The following is a 17,522-nucleotide window of genomic DNA, read 5'->3' as shown; positions in this document are numbered from 1 at the left end:
TAGTATTTTTCTTAACAGGAATTTTCATTGCTAAATTTTATATGAATCAACACAAGTATGTGACTTACTTTAGAAAGGTGAGGCCTTAAATATATGAATAAAATATTCATTATAACTATTGTTTACAACTTATCAGTCTAGGTATTTTTTAAAAAATTTTTATCTCTTTTAAGGTAAAATTTATTGGGGTGACATTGTTTAGTAAGATTCTATAGGTTTCTGAGAGGCAGAAACTGTAGGCTGGAACAAAAACACGGGGTTAGTGTGTTCCAAAAAGAAAATTTATTTTAAAAATGCCTGGGTGCAAGCGGCTGAGACCAGCCAAGGGCGTCAGCCCTGAGGTAGGGATAGGGCAGGGTTTATCCCAGTGGTGGTCAACCTGGTCCCTACCGCCCACTAGTGGGCGTTCCAGCTTTCATGGTGGGTGGTAGCGGAGCAACCAAAGTATAAATAAAAAGATAGATTTAACTATATAGTAAGTTGTTTTATAAAGATTTATTCTGCCAAACTTAGCGAAAATCCGACATAAAGTACTTGGTAAGTACGATAATTATTATTATATGCTTTAACTTGCTGTAACTCTGCTTTATAAATTTTATAAAGTAAAGTTACTTCCCTACTTTAAAAATCACCATTACTGTGGAACCGGTGGGCGGTTAGAAAATTTTACTACTAACAGAGATACGAAAGTGGGCAGTAGGTATAAAAAGGTTGACTACCCCTGGTTTATATGGATTAGTTAAGGGGCTTTGGGCAAAAGCCCAAAGATGTTGCTGCATCTGCTGGTGCGAGACAGTTCTCTCTTTTTGTGGATTGGAGTGGCGCCACAGCTCCTCAAAATCTGTTTGTACCTTGACTCAACTGTCCCTTATCAGCAAGAGAGGTTTGAATTGGGTCACTAAGTAAGCCAGTCTGGTCCTTCTTTCTCCTTTGGGCCTGCATTGTTCTCAAGATGACGACTAAGCCATTTTGTCTATCAGTTTCAAGTGTACATTTCTGTGATACATGATCTTCATATTGCATTGTGTGCCCACCATCTAGAGTCAGATCTCCCATCATTATATATTTGGCCCCTTTTCCTTTTACTAACCCTCCTCCCCTTTCCCTCAATAACAGCTATACTGTTGTCTGTGTCCGTGAGTTTTTCTTATTTGTTCATTTGTTGCTTTGAGTTTTATATCCCACATATGAGTGAAATCATATGGTTCTTAACTTTCTTTTTATTGAGTACATTAATGCTACACATATCTTCATTGTACTTTGCGTTTTTTCTTTGAAGTCTGGGATTAAAATAGCCCATTACCATCCTAGAAATGTGATAACATCTCCTTATCGTATTTTTACTTGGGACCAAACTGACTTGAATTTTAAACAAAACGTTGCAATTGTGAACTTATCTTCACCATATTGGATCACTTGAAGATAATTTTCAGTGGAGAAGAAAAGAGAAAAAAGTTTCTTAGCCAAAGAATCCTGATTCAGCATGTTAAAAGATTACAATCTGGATTCGTTTTCCTAAATTCCGAGTTTTTTATTTCTCATTGGCAAACTGGCAGTGTTAGTAGTATTTTGTTTGTTTAGTTGGTGATTGGCTCTCCTACCACCAATTATCCTGTGATAAATTCTTAACGGGCAAGGATCTTTAGCTGTTTAATTCACAAACTGGTTTTCAGTGTGAGAACCAAATGAGGTGATTTATATAGTAGGGTTTAATTGTGTAAACAGTGTGCAAAGGTCAGTGGGCTGGTAACTGACCCGTTTCATTTGGTTGCAGAGTTCCGGGACGCAGTGTGTCCTTCATAGTGAGAACAGCGCTGTTTCTTGATTCTGATCCCAAATTTGAAAAGTGTGGAAACTATATGTAGCTTCTATTCCTGAAATCTGAGCCACTCCATCAGTGGGCAGTAGGGGTTGAGGTCACAGAGCCCAGGTGGCAGCTGTGGAGGAGGGGAGAGCCTCGGATCTGGGGTTGGAAAGCCAGTCAGCCCTGTGACTTCTGTCTCCAAAGCCGCCTTCCCCAAACCTGTGCGGTGGCATGCGGTGACTCATGGCCTTAGCACTTGCTCTCCAGAGCGCCGAATGCTCACCTGCATGTCCCCGCTTATCTCCCCGGCCTCTGCGTCATGGCACATCAGCGCTGAGGCCTTCCCTGACCACTCTACATGAACAGTCACCTCTGTGCTGTGTCCTCTGCTCCCCGTCCCTGCGCTACCACTTTTCACCATTAATGCACCATGTGTTTTACTTCTTTCGAGTCTGTCTTTCCCACCAGAATGTGCTCTGTAAGGGCAGGGCCATTTGTGTTCTTCATGCGGCACCTTTAGCACTTAGAACGGTGTCTGGCACGGGGGAGATGTTCATTTTGAATGACTGTGTAGAGTCTCCAGAAGGTGTGCAGTGAAAAGTTTTCTCCTTGTTTGCAGAACGACAAGGGAGAGATGCCTGCTGACGTGGTTCCAGACCCAGTGGAAATGCCGCTGGAAATGGCCGATGCCGCGGCCATTGCCAAGGAGATCAAGCAGATGCTGCTGGATGCGGTGCCCCTGGCATGCGACGTCCTCAAGCCCGCGCTTCCCAGTCAGGATCATGCCGCCAGCAAGGCAGTACTCAGATCTGCCGGCCTGAAGCTGGGGGACCGTGTGGTTATTGCAGGACAGAAGGTATAGTAAGGAACTCCAGGGGCTAAGGGCTGCGCCCAAGCTCATTGTGTCCGCAGTCCGTGTGCCAAGGCTGCAGTCACTGTGGTCAGTTTGGAGTCTGTAAAAAAGTTCAGTGTGTAGGTAGAAAGATACTTAGTGGAAAATGGGAAACCAACATGCACACTCACATTAAGTATGGTTTAAGAATATGAACAGTCTGAACTTAATAATGAAGACATCTTTATTTGGATGGGAAATGAGCAGACTGTAGTAGAGCATCGATGGAACTGAGGGGCGTGGTCGAGCCTGGGGTTTCTCCTAGCAACCCCCCCCCCCCCCGCCCCCCAGCGGTGGTTCTCCCACAACGACTGTATGTCACAGTCGTAGAGCAAGGGGACCTCGCCCCTCGTGGGCGTCCGACTGTGAGAACCCACAGATGGTGAACTCTGAGATAGAATTTTAACTTCATAATACAAATGTATGTGGGAAAGAGGACCCCGCCACCCCTCCCCCCCACTGAAGATGCCCCAAAGCCCCCGCTTCTTTACGGCATTTGCTTGTTGCCATTTTCTTTTTTTAATACCTCATATGTGACGGGTGTGGTTTTTGTTCTTGTTGCTGTCGTTCTGTTTGTTTAGAATTTGGTGGTTATGGAGAATGGAATGGGGAATCCCTGCTTGCATATTGAATTTTCTAACATAGTTACATCTAAATATTTGGGTAGGCTTGTGGGGAGGGAGGTTCGCATTTCTCAGAAAACACTAAAATTTGGAAGTTTGGTTTACTGAGAAAATTGCTTCACAAAGGATTAGAAGCTATAAACAAACTATTATGCTGAGAATGGCATTTACTGACTTTCAAAAGAACACGGTCATAGGACGTTCGTTAGTTTTTCATTGTCCTGTCTGTGGAGCTAAAGCATCAGGAAATTATGAAACAGGACATTTTTCTAATTTAGGATTAACATTCCGCTTCTTTAGTATTCCTGTCTTGTGTCTGAAAATGCGCTTTTGGAAGAGTTCCTCTGTTGTTTTATTTTCCTTCTTATTTGGATCATTTAAAGCTATACAAAAGCAGAAGCATATAATGAGCGTGCATATACCAGTCAGCTGGGTTAACTTTGCCATCCTGTTTCCAGTCTTGTGAGAGTTTTATTTTCTCTCAATCTGTTGCCTGGCTTTTCATTTCCAAAGAACAGACATTTAAAATTTTGATATAAGTCCGTTTTATCAACTTTTTCTTTTGTGGATTGTGTGTTTAAGTATATCTAAGAAATTACTATGTTTTCTTCCAGGATTTTATAATTTTAGGTTTCACATTTATTTTTATATCTAATTTTGAGTTAATTTTTGTATAAAGTACTAGGTGTAGCTGGAGGTCCCTCCCTCTTCCTCTCCCTCTCTTTCTTTCCTTCTCCCCTTACCTTCTCTTTTCTTTCTTCCCTCCTTCCATTCATCCATTTGTTACAGCACCATTTTTTGAAAAGAGTATTCTCTTTTGAATTGCCTTTACTTCTGTGTCAATTGACCGTACATGTGTGAATATATTTCTGGATTCTGTTTTGCTCCATTGATTAATGCTTATCCTTTCTTCAGTTCTATTCTGTCATGATTGCCGTAGCTTTATAGCAATTCTTGCCATCAGATGTTTATAGACCTTTAATTTTTTTTTCTTTTTCAGTTCCTTTGCCTTTCCATAGACATTTTAGAATCAGCTTATAGATTTTTATAAAAATTGCTGGGATTTCAAATGGAGTAATTTTAAACATAGATCAGGTTGAGGAGAATTGACATCTTAAAAATGTCGAATCTTTCAATCACAAATACTCTCTATTTCTCTATTTAATAGGCCTTTGGTTTATTTCATCAGCTTTGTAGTTTTAAGCTTATAGATATTGCATATACTTTGTTAGATTTATACCTAAGCTTTTCATGATCTTTGGTGCTATTATAAACAGTGGTGTTTTTGAAACTTCATTTTCCAATTGGTCATTGCTGGCATATTGAAAATACAATTCATTTTTGTATATTGACCATGTACCCTGTAACCTTGCCAAATTTATTAAGTTCTATTGGCCTGTTTTTTTGTGGATTCTTTGAAACAGCCTGTGTAAACACTCATGCTGTCTTTGAATAGAGATGTTTTTACTGCTTTCCAACCTGTCTGCCTTTTATTTTTCTCACCTATTTCATCGCCTAGGATAAATAGAAATGGGGAGAGCCAACATTCTCATTCTGTTCCCAGGCTTATGAGGAAAGTACTGCCTTTCATTAAGTATGATAATTGTCAGCTTAGATTTTGTATTACTATCTTTTATTAAGATGAGAAAGTTGCCATCTATTCCTAGTTGCTGTGAGGTTTTTGTTTGTTTGTTTGTTTGTTTGAATATTATTATGAAAGGATGTTGAAATTTGCCACAGGCTTTTTTTATTATTATTATTAAGTCAAAGTTCCCTTCACCTTTGGTCTGTGGATATGATGAATTTCCACATTAATTCTCAAATGTGGAAATAGCCTTTCATTCTCATGATCAACCTCACTTAGTCATGATGTATTATCCTTTCTGTATGTTGCTGGCTTTAATTGGCTGTTGTTTTCTTGAGGATTCTTGTGTCTGTGTTCATGAGGGATATTGATTGGTCTATAGTTTTCTTGTATTGTCTTTTACTGGTCTGGGTATCAAGGTAATGGTGGCTTCATAAAATTAGTTGGGATTTGGTTCTTCTATTTTTATATTCTAGAAGAGTTTATAGAAAACTGGTCTTCTTTTTACTCAAATTCTGGTAGAATACACCAGTAAATCCTTTTGAGTCTGGAATTTTTTAAAAAAGGATTTTTAACTACAAATTTAGTACAGGTGTGAGCTTTAACAGTTTGTATCTTTTAAGAAACAAGAACATTTCATCTCATTTGTTAAATTTATAGGCATAGAATTATTCATGGTATTTGTGACTACTCTTTAACTGACCTAGGGAAGGGAATGATGTTCCTCTTTCACTCGAGATGTTTGTAATTTGTGTCTTGTTTGTATCTCCCCTTGATCTCCAACTGAAAGTTTATTAACCTATTTGTTCTTAATTACTTACTTGTATTATTTCCTTCCTTTTGCTTGCTTTAGGTCTTCACTGTCTAGTTAATTAAGGTAGAAGCTTATCTCATTGACTTGTACTTTTCCTAATACAGCATTTTAATACAATAAATTTCCCTGTTAGCACTGCTTTTGCTGTATCCCATATGTTTTGATATATTGTATTACCATTTTTATTCAATTCAAAATATTTTCTAATTTCCCTGTGATTTTCTCTTGGGCCTTGGATAATTTAAAAGAATATTGTTTAATTTCCAAATATTTGCAGATTTTCCATATATCTTTCTATTAAGAGGTTTCTGGTTTGATTCATTGTGGTCTAGAACATATGGTGTATGATTTCTCTTCTTTTTCGTTTGTATCCTGCTGTTTTGGGTGCGGTGTTTTCTACATGTCAGTTTTATCAAGTTTGCTTAGCTATATTCTCACTAATTTCTTGCCTACTTGGCCTGTTTGTTACTGAGAGGTAGATTGTAGTCTCCAACTGTAATTGTGGGCTTGTCTGTTTCTCTTTTCAGCTTTATCAATTTTTACTTAGTATGTTTTGAATTGAATCTCTGTTGTTTGGTACATACAGATTTAGGACTCTTCTTGCTGAATTAACTCACTTATCATTATTTAATGTCTCTTTTTATCCCTGGTAATTTCTTTATTCTAAACTCTACTTTGAGAGAATGGATTTTTTTTTAAACTTCTATGGCAAAGTTGCAAGAGTAGGACACCTAGAATTGCTACTGATACTCAAAAGTTATTCTAATTCATACTTTCCGTAGGTTGAAACATTAAGATTTTGTGGAGCAACTGAATTTGCAAGCGGGCAGTGGGCTGGCATCGAGCTGGATGAACCGGAAGGAAAGAACAACGGGAGTGTCGGGAAAGTGCAGTACTTTAAATGTGCCCCCAAATATGGTAAGGAAGAGCCTGCCTCTCTTAATGATCATTAAGTTAAAATAATCAAATTTTTACTCTTTTATGGTTTTAAAATATGCTCCCCCCCAGGGTTACTTATGTAATAAATGAAGGGGCTGCTTTTATCTTGCTGTGAGCTGTGTAGTGACTGGGAGATGGTATCTCACCGGGAGCACATGCAGCTCCTTAGACCTCCCTACAATCCTGCTCACGGTCGTATCATGACCGAGTGAAGGGCTTTATTATGAAGGAAATACAGAACTCTGGAGGTTGAAGACGTGAAAAATTGGATCTCAGCTCCTGTACCTACCAGTTATGTGTCCTTTTTCTCTTCTTCTGCCTCGATTTATCTTCTGTAAAACGAGAACAAGACCCCAAGAATTCACGTGAGGATTACATGTGTTGGTAAATATATAAAGCATCTAAAATAGTGCTTGATTCCCTGTATGCACTCAGACAGTGTTAGCTGTTTGCTAGATGTTACACATTTATCAAAACGACCAGTTTTCTTTTGTCATAAACTTAACATGGAGCCTCATTATTTTGGTCTATTATTACTATTTTTGTTTATAAAAATGCTCATTGTACAAGATTTGGAAAACATTAAAAAAAGGAGAAAGAGGAAAAAACTAACTGTATATGTTTTTCTGTTTAATTTTTTCATGAAATTTGGATTATATATAATACATTCTGCACTTTTACATGACAGCCAATATAATTTCCCCAAATCTTTAAATATTGTGATTTTTATGTCTTCATTTCCTTTAAATTTTCTAATTTGATAGGTGAAAATTTCTGTTTGAATTCATATTTCTTTGATTGTGGTGGATAAAACACTTGAATATTTTATTGTAATTTATGTATTTTTCATGTTATCATGGAAATTGGCAAGAAATATTTATATTATTTGTTCATTAAAATTTGTATATTAATTTTTTTAAACTGGTAAGAGTTTTAAAAAATTTAAATACATATTTAAGATATTAAGTCCTTATATTTATTACAGATATTTTGTTTAGTTTGTCATTTGCCTTTGAATTTCATTTGCAGGGTTTTTGAACATATCGTTTTATATAGTTAAAATACTTTTCCTTTATAATTTCTTATTCCTGACCTGTGGTGGCGCAGTGGATAAAGTGTCAACCTGGAACACTGAGGTCGCTGGTTCGAAACCCTGGGCTTGCCCCATTAAGGCACATAGGAGAGTTGATGCTTCCTGCTCCTACCTCCTTCTTTTACTATCTCTCTCTTCTCTCTATAATGAATAAAGTCTTAAAAAAATAATTTCTTACATTGCTTTTAAGCTTAGATCTTCCTAATCTAATAGTTATGTATTTTATTCTTTTGAATGTTTTGATTTTTAAACTACATTACTTAACCTATTTGCAATTTATTTGGTTAGTTATGAGAGATTAAGAATTTAATTTTAATAGTCCTCTATTAGCTAATTCTGGCAACTGTCAAGCAGACTAAATGCAGGATCAAAGCCATTAGCAACACACATGGCAGAAGTCAGTCAGATGCCTGGGAAATGAGTATATCATAATAGAATGCATTTGGGCTCCCCCAGTCTCAGGAGGAGAGGCATGCTTGGTTAGGACAAAACCTGATACCCCAAGAACCGTGCCTCTGTCCTCCTTTACAGACTTAGAGGTAGATTGGGGGGAGGACAACAAGAATCACGTGTTGGGTTATGTATAAAGCAGGAGTAACCTTCTTTCAGAGCCAGCTTGGTCTTCTGAGCCAAGTCAATGCTAATGATTTGAGGTGGGGCCGGAGAGGCAGGGGCGGGAATGGTGAAGAATCCCCTGGTTAGACAGAAGCCAAAGAATTTACTGGTCTGGTCCTGAGTGGTTTGCTCAGCGGTAGAATGTTGGCTCCAGTGTGTGGAAGTCCTGGGTTTGATTTCTTGTCAGGGCACACAGAAGTGCTCATTTGCTTCTCCACCCTTCTCCCTCTCTACTCCTCCTGGAACCATGGCTCATTCAAGCAAGTTGGCCCTGGGTGCTGAGGATGGCTCCATGGCCTCACCTCAGGCACTAAGATAGTTTAGTTGCCAAGCAACAGAGCAACGTCATAATCACTAAGTCTGCAGTTTACGTTAGGGCTCACTCTTTGTATTGTATATTCTGTGGGTTATACATTTGTCCAAATGTATAATGTCAGGTATCTACCGGTATAGTATCGCACACAGTATTTTTACTGCCCTGAAAAGGCCTTTGGGCCCTGGCTGGTTGGCTCAGTGGTAGAGCATCAGCCTGGCGTGCAGGAGTCCCGGGTTCAATTCCCAGCCAGGGCACACAGGAGGGGCGCCCATCTGCTTCTCCACCCCTCCCCCTCTCCTTCCTCTCTGTCTCTCTCTTCCCCTCCCGCAGCCAAGGCTCCATTGGAGCAAAGTTGGCCCGGGCGCTGAGGATGGCTCTGTGGCCTCTTGCCTCAGGCACTAGAATGGCTCTGGTTGCAACAGAGCGATGCCCCAGATGGGCGGAGCATTGCCTCCTGGTGGGCATGCTGGGTGGATCCCAGTCTGGCACATGCGATAGACTGTCTGACTGCCTCCCCGTTTCCAACTTCAGAAAAAAAAAAAGGCCTCTGTGTGGTGCCTGTTCCTCCCTTCCCCCACGATCCTTGGCAACTACTGATCTTTTTACTGTTTCAGTAGTTTTGCCTTTCCCAGAATGTCACATCATTGGAATTATACAGTATGTATGAAGCCTTTTCACTTTGGCTTCTTTTGCTCAGTCATAAGCATTTATGTTTCCTCTGTGTCTTCTCATGGTTTGATGGTTCATATCTTTTTACTGCTGAATAATTCTGTTGTTGGGATGAACCACAGTTAATCCACTCACCCACTGAAGGACATCTCGGCTGTTTTCTAAGTTTGGGCAGTCATGAAAATTTTATAATAAATTCTAATATTGGTAATAGTGTTTTATGTCTTTTATTAATTACCAAGGTGAATACATGTCCCTAGTTTAATAAGCCAACTTGTTACTGTAAGGTTTATTAATAACAACAACTAAACCCTCCCTTGGCTTGCCCTTCCCTGACCCTGAGGCCTGCCTGCTCTTGAGAGACAAGACAAGCTGCTTTTCAGCTCCTTTAGCTGTAGCTTCTGATATTCATACTTACATCTGTAAGTGATACATTTATGTGAAGCTTTCTTTTTTTTTTTAAGATTTTATTTATTCATTATAGAGAGGGGGGAGAGAGAGAGAGAAAGAGAGAGAAGGGGGGAGGAGCAGAAAGCATCAACTCCCATATATGCCTTGACCAGGCAAGCCCAGGGTTTTGAACCGGCAACCTCAGCGTTTCCAGGTTGACACTTTATCCACTGCGCCACCACAGGTCAGGCTGTGAAGCTTTCTTTATTTTTCTAATTTTAGCTGTCTTTTGACTTTGTACTAGATATAAATTCAAACACAGAGAACGATTTGGTGCTGGTATTTTTCTAAGTCAGTTTCTTTTGTTTGTTTTCTTTTTGTCTTGGTGGAGCACATTCTTCAGTATCTTTTCTGACAGAGGACTCATGGGAGGTAAAGTTCTTGAGACCTTTTATGGTAAAACAGTGTTTATTCCTACCCTCACACTTCATATGCTTGTTTGGTGGGATAAAGAATGTGAGGTTGGAATCCATATTCTCTCAGTATTTTGTAGGTGATACTTTACTGTCTAAAGCAGTACGACAGGCTTTTTCTGTAAAGGGCCAGACTGTTAATATTTAAGGCTTTCTGGTCCCTAGTCTCTTGCTGCAACTACTCAGCTCTCCTGTTACACTGAACAAGGGGCCTTAGATAGTATGTAAACAAACATCGTGGCTGCGTTCCAGCCCAGCTTTACAAAACAGGCATAGTTTATGCCACTTTTTAAAAAATATTTGAATTTATTGGGGTGCTATTCATTAATAAAACTACTTAGGCTTCACGTGTACCACTTCATAATACATTATCTGTGCACTGTACCTCACGTTCACCATCCTAAGTCAAGTCTCTTTCTGCTTTTATTGCTTACTTATATTTTAGTGAAGTTTTGGGCAAAAGGAGTTAAACACACATGTTAAACACATATATGCTAGTAGAGTTTTGGGAAGAACTTTTGGTAAACAAATGGGCCATGTTTCTCTGGAAATGTATTGCTCTTCTATTCCTTATGTGTTTATTTTTACTTAAGCCTTACAATTATAGGTCAAGATCTGAGAAAATCCCATCAATACTTTGATTAGTACAAGTTACTGAATAGGAAGGTTAGCCGATATGCTATGTTACTTTGGGTTTTAATAGTATCCAGTCATTACTTTAAAATTAGTTTTGGTTCTCCCAAATGCTTTGCTTAATTAAAAATAAGAACAAGAGTAAGAACTATATAGATGACATTTTGTATGTTATAGAAATCTTTAAAGCCATGTGATTAAATATTTATTTTATTAAAACAAATATACTTTATTGCATGGATTTTTTTCTAGTAAGACTTTGAAAGAAAAACCACATAGTTTTTTAGAGTATTCATTGAACATTTTTGTTATTGATAAAGATTTGAAAAATAATTAATAGTTTTCTCTCATAAATGTTTTAGTTTCTAATTTTCTGTACTCCTTTTTATATCCACATTATTTCTCACATGTATAATCATAATGTCATCATATATAACTTAATTTTTATTTTCTTGATATACTCTTCATATTTTTATATAATACTTTATTGTTTTACTTATGAATGGTAATATTATAGTTCATAGATATAGTTAATTCATTCTTCCTATTGCCAAAAATTATTATTTCTATTTATAAATACTGTTGAAATAATGATATATTCAGGTATATAGTCTTTTCTTCCCATTTGGATTATTTTTTTACGCTTAATTTCCAAAATGAGTCATAGTAGTAAACTAGAAATTGCATGCATATGTGTGTGTGTGTGTGTATTTGGCAAAGTAAAGAATAGAAAGTTGAGGACCATTGGATAGGTGGGAGAGAGAAGAGAGAACATTGTGTGTAAATCGGAGAGGTGGGGAAATCAGGAGGCATTATCCCGGAGAGGAGACAGTTTCAGGGTCGGCAGAAAAGTATCATAGCTGGCATTTGTTATACCTGTTAGCAGTTAACGAAGTGCTCGCTTTTTATAGAGTCTTGAGCATTTCTGCAATCCTATTTTAAAACAAGTTGTTTGTAATAGATTGCATTTTACTCATGATGTTTTTGTTAGGCTATAAACACTCAATGGAAGAGTGTAATATTAAAAGGACTTTTCTTTTAAAAAATACTGATACTAGATTTTTTTTTGCCTGGATAACCTCCTTTTTTTCAATGGAATCCTGTGCTCCCAGCCACCTCCCCAGGTCCCTGTGTGCCTCCCTTCCCTAGCACACACTGTATCGTTTCTGACCATCAGGAGCTGAGGGCAAGGCATTCAGGGAAGATTCTGTTTTGCACTCAGAGGACTTTTGATCTCCCTGCTCCGTGTAAGGCACTGTAATTTGGTGCAGTGGGGGAATGCAGAGTTGAGTAATATTGAATTTTGTCTTCTAAAGCGGTACAGGCTTGAAGAGAGATAAAACATGGACATAAAAAACTTTAATATGAGAAAATATAAGTCTGAAAAGAAGTAAAGATAAAGTGACACAGAAGAGCAGTTTTTATATTATATAGTACACTTTTTGTCAATAGCTTAGCCAGAAATAATTGCAATGAAAAACTGCTAACCTTGACTCATTTCTCTTTTCCCTGTTTCACTTACTATCTGATGGATATGCCTTGTATGTGATTCTTAAATTATTATGTGTTTTTAGTCTTGACAACTGGATTGTAAGCTCTTTGAGGGCATTTCCTGTGTCTTCCTTTCTGTCTCGGAAACTGAGTAGGCACCGAAGAAGAACATGAAGCGTTATGTTACTAAGTAGTTGTCCTGGCCCCGTTTTTGGAAATGCTTTTAACTGCTTGCCACTAAAATTCAACATTCTTCCGTAGGCATTTTTGCACCTCTTTCAAAGATAAGTAAAGCAAAAGAGCGAAGAAAGAACACCCACACTCCTTCTACAAGAGCCGTGCCTCTCACCAGGTCCCAGAGAGCAGATGTAGCCCATGTAACGGCCAAAGTAAATACTGGTAGGTCAAACCAGGAAGTTAAATACCTTCTTCAGCATTTTAATTTTATTTGTGGAATGTCTTATCTTTAGATTGTGTCACACTTTTTTTTTTTGCTACCTAACTGTGAAACCTGGATGTAATGAAATTTGCATCTTGATGTTTTATAGGTCTTAGTTTAAAATTTTAATTCCTGACAAGAGTATTTCAGATTTGTCCTTTTTCTTTCCCATTATCTCCATACCTTTATGAGCCCCTCCCCAATCTAACCTCAAAGCTAGATTTTACACCTCTAGTCAATCTTTATACAACTAGCTCTCTGTTTGTCACATAGTCAATAATTTTAGTGACTTGTATTTTTATCAGAAAATGTCCTGACTCTTGAAACCGGCCGTCAGAGTCCTCTCTCTGATGCCATCTCGCCGCTTCTGCAGCCGCACGTGGTGGGTACCGTCTCACTGGTCCTGCGATCTGTCTTCCCCGAACACCGTCTCATGCCCGTTCGGGAGGGCAGTCATTTGACTTCTGCCTTTGGAGGGGCTGCCATTCTTACTTCCTTTTTCAGATCTCGTTTCTCCATGGAAGCTCCCCCGATGACTTTTGTCTCTTTGTTCCCTAACCCTGTCCACACTTCTATCCGTACAACCTATTATTTGTGATCTTGGGTTTTGTCCTCTGACTCCTTTGATGGCCAGATCTTTTATCCTTTCAGCAAAATTTTAAACTTTAAACGGACTGTGAGAGTATTTTGTATTTTCGTAGGCACTATAGCACACAACACAAAATAGGAGCTCGATACATACTCGCTAACTCATTAATTCTTGACGCAAAAAGGTTTTCTGCTGAGATTAAGGGATTTTGTCCAGGAATTTGGTTGGCCTTTCTAATCCATTTCATTGGGCTGTTTGACTAGCCCTGTGTCAATACTACATTTCCTAATTACTGCAGCTTTACAACATGCTACTTGATATCCGATGGAGGAAAGCTGACTGAACAGTGTCTTCCTGATGTGGGCCCTTAGAAATCACACTCCGTATGAATTTTAGGAGAATCTGTTAAGTTTCTTTTAAAATACATTTGTTGAAGTTTTAATGGGTATTGCATTTAAACTTTAAATCAGGGTAGGAAGAACTGACATCTTTACAGTCACCTGTCTTTTGCTTATGAGCTTAGGATGTCGAGTTAGTTAGGTCTTTCAAAAATATCTTAACAAGATTTTGTAACTTTCTCTGTAGATATTTTGCACCTGTTCTGTTGGGTCTATTCCTAGGTGCCGCATACTTTTTGAAGCTCTTGGAAATGGAATCCTTTAGGCTGAAGCCCCAAGGTTGGCAGCAGACGGGAGGGAGGTGGGAAAGGGGCCCGGCCCCCACTGGACGGAAAGTGGAGGAAGTTCCTTGCTTGCTCTCTGGAGTGCTCCTCCCTGCCCCCTCCCCTGCCCCTCTGGTTCTCTCCCACCCCTACCCCTGGCAGTCCTGCTGGTGCAACAGCAGCAGTGGAGGGAACAGGCCCCCGGCCCCTATGGAGGAGAGCCTGGTCTCTGACCAGGGAAACTGTGGTCCCAAGAACATGCATGGAATCCCCGTGCATTTTTCTTTTTTCTCTCACTGCTTGGCCCCGAGGCAGAGTCTGGCTCAGGAGACTGTAGGACAGAGCAGAGAAATTAAAGCCTAGACAGACACCCCCTAGGAGCAGGAGGCGTCATGAAGACCATGGAGGGAGGGAGCTCATGGAAGTGACCTTTAAATGTTGGTGTGAAGTCTTGGGCTTACTCCCAAGTTGAGCATGCATGGGTTTGCCCGAGTCCCAGACTGACGCTGGGTGGCACGACACATGAGATGGCTCCCAAAAAGGCTTTGGCAACTGAACTGACATTGGAACCCCAGTCACAGAAGGTAGATACAAACTTTCAGCCTGAACCTAACTGGGTCAGCTGCTCGCTAACACAAAACAAAACAACATTCTCCGTAGGATTTAAACAAAACCCAGTGTCACAGTGTTTTTCAACTACCAGTCTGCCAGAAATTTAGTGCTGGTCTGCAAAAGAGTTAACCACCCTGATGTTGTATGGAGATTATAGAACCAGTAATCTTAGTCAAATTCACTTATGCTCAGGGTGATTTCTGCCTTAGCGGTCCCCCAAATAATTCTCCTATTTTCACCAGTACCCAAGTGGGAAAAGGTTGAAAACCACTGCTATAGCATAATATTCATGATCTATAGGATGCAATCCAAATTGCTCAAAAGATGAATAACCAGGAAAATCTCAACATCTCTCAAGGAAAAAGACAAAAGATGCCAGTCCTGAGATGATAGAGGTTATTTATCGGATAAAAAGTTCTTAACCAATGTTCTAAGAATTAAGGTGGAACACTCCTTAGACAATGGAAAGTGTCAGCAGAGAAATGGGGATATAAAAAGATCCAAATGATTCATGCTTACACACACGTACACGCGTGCACACATGCATGTGCGCATGCACACACTCGCAAATACACATAAAACAGGTAATCTAAGCTTGGTGGATTGTTTCAATGTCAGTATCCTGGCTATATTATACTATCACTTTGTAAAATGCTAGCCTTGGGGGAAACTAGGCATAGTGTACAAGAGGTCTCCCTTTATTTATTCACTTTTTTTTTTACAACTGTATGTGAATCTCCAGTTTATATCAACAAAAATTTAAATATAAAGAAAGGACCAAATGGCTATTTTAGAACTGGAAAATAAGAAACTCACCCTTTGCCTTCACCAGGTCTCTCCTGCCTACCTGTCCCTTCAGTTCCCACACGTGTAGTTCTGAGCCTCACTCCTGGCCTGTGCAATGGCCTCTAACTGGTCTCTGCTTCCGGTCTCTCCTGCTCTAGTTTCCCTCTAAACTTCGCTGTCGGGGCCATGCCATTCACCTGTAACTGGTCCCGTCTGTCCTCCTTTTCAAACCTACTAGTGGCTCGTTTCTTACTGAAGAATTCCCGTTCCTTAGCCAGCACGATCCCTTCTAAGATTTTACTGTGACTTCTCTGTCCTGTTTACTTTCCCCCCCATTCCCAGGGAACTCTTTATTCCAGCAAAGCTTCTCATCCTTCTCTGACCCTCTCTTTAGGAATTTTTTTTTCTTTCTGTTCATCCAGAATGCCTACCCCCAATTCTTTCTGACCATACCTCCAGTATTCTCTAGAAGAAATCTGACATGCCTCAAGACGCATCTCAAAATGTGATCTTGTTGAGACATTCATTTATCTTTGTAGCTGTAATTATTGTCTCCTCCTCTTATGCTAGTGCTTTTATAAAAATGTCTTCCTATTTGAGCTATTCGTCCGTGTCTTTCTACCTCACCAAATTGGAAAGGTTCTCTTTAGGGCTAAGTTCTTCACCCAACATGCTGCAGTTGGAATGGATGCTTGCTGGAATTAAGACTGAGTGTAGTCCCCTAGGTTTATTATTTACATAACTTGGTTCTGTAGAATTGAAACTGGAATCTTCATAAGGTTGAGTGTTCATGATTTGTTGGGGTTTTTTTTTTTGTTTGTTTGTTTTTTGTATTTTTCTGAAGCTGGAAACGGGGAGAGACAGTCAGACAGACTCCCGCATGTGCCCAACCGGGATCCACCCGGCACGCCCACCAGGGGGCGACGCTCTGCCCACCAGGAGGCGATGCTCTGCCCCTCCGGGGCGTCACTCTGTTGGACCAGAGCCACTCTAGCGCCTGGGGCAGAGGCCAAGGAGCCATCCCCAGCGCCGGGGCCATCTTTGCTCCAATGGAGCCTCGGCTGCGGGAGGGGAAGAGACAGAAAGGAAGGAGAGGGGGAGGGGTGGAGAAGCAGATGGGCGCTTCTCCTGTGTGCCCTGGCCAGGAATCAAACCCGGGACTTCTGCACGCCAGGCCAATGCTCTACCACTGAGCCAAATGGCCAGGGCCTGTTGGATTTTTTTTTGAGTGAGTTTTTTGTGGGAGCTGGGTGTATTGAGAGTGGGGTAATCATTTTCAGAATACCAGTGGCAGAGAGTTCAAGATTTCTTACTATCTGACTCTCACTTAAATGAGTAGTTGCTCTAATTATTTGTAAAAAAATTTTTACCCCAAATTCACTATTTAAATAGAGAATCTGCTATAATGGATTTCCATGCACACGTCAGGAAAATCATGTAAATTGTTTGCAAGTCCTAGCAAGAGTGCGAGTCATATCTCAGCTCTGTCAGGGTTGCTTAAACGGCTAGCATCGTACAAACACATTAATGAGTGCATTAAGTATCAAACAATGACAGAGCCGTGTTGTAAATGCTTTATATTATTTAGAATTCCTTAATGGAGTGTTGAAAAGGTTTGAAAGATACTTTAGAGATAGTTGGGGAAATTGGGGTTTTCTGATGGATAGGAATGCATTTTTTCCCCTTTGAATAATGAATTATTGGCCCCTGTGGTCTGTGAATTTATTCTCCAGCGTGTTTTCAGAAGTGGATACGATTTAGGTAATGAGGGATGCCTGTGCTTGAAGGAGAAAGTACATTTTTATGTTTAATGTTAAACAGAAGTCTTCCTGCTGACGGCATTTCGTTTCCGTGTTTCAGGATTAACGCCATCCAAAAAGGACAGCGCTTCGGAGCCAGCGCTCTCGTTACTGCCTCCCGGTGAGGAAATGAGAACGGTAACAGAGAAAGATGGTAATACACTTGATCACTTCTGTGCTCCACATTTAATTTCACCATGGACCTTTAAGATAGTATAACGATATAGCTTTTATGGGGGCTAAATTTTAAAAGTTGTCCAAGGAAAAACCATTATAGTAAAAATTTATCCTTGAAAAGC

The 17,522-nt window shown here is 39.7% G+C and overlaps 1 protein-coding gene across 6 annotated transcripts in view; it reads left to right on the top strand.

Annotated features, from left to right (window-relative positions):
* Positions 1 to 17,522, top strand: part of CLIP4 (CAP-Gly domain containing linker protein family member 4) — a 70,557-nt gene that overhangs the window by 30,593 nt on the left and 22,442 nt on the right. For 5 of the 6 annotated variants that reach the window (XR_010750447.1, XM_066378605.1, XM_066378601.1 and 2 more), the window contains 4 exons: positions 2,424 to 2,660; positions 6,501 to 6,636; positions 12,599 to 12,736; positions 17,285 to 17,377. Coding sequence is in view for 5 of the 6 variants with exons in the window: in XM_066378605.1 (XP_066234702.1) it covers positions 2,424 to 2,660; positions 6,501 to 6,636; positions 12,599 to 12,736; positions 17,285 to 17,377 (604 nt within the window). In the remaining variant the exon portion in view is untranslated. The remainder of the gene's footprint in view (positions 1 to 2,423; positions 2,661 to 6,500; positions 6,637 to 12,598; positions 12,737 to 17,284; positions 17,378 to 17,522) is intronic. The other variant, XM_066378604.1, reaches the window with a different exon arrangement.

The sequence above is a fragment of the Saccopteryx leptura genome, chromosome 3 (genome assembly GCF_036850995.1).
Source record: "Saccopteryx leptura isolate mSacLep1 chromosome 3, mSacLep1_pri_phased_curated, whole genome shotgun sequence".
Lineage (NCBI taxonomy): Eukaryota > Metazoa > Chordata > Mammalia > Chiroptera > Emballonuridae > Saccopteryx > Saccopteryx leptura.
Note: the sequence above shows the minus strand (reverse complement) of the source record. Positions and strands in the feature narration are given on the sequence as shown.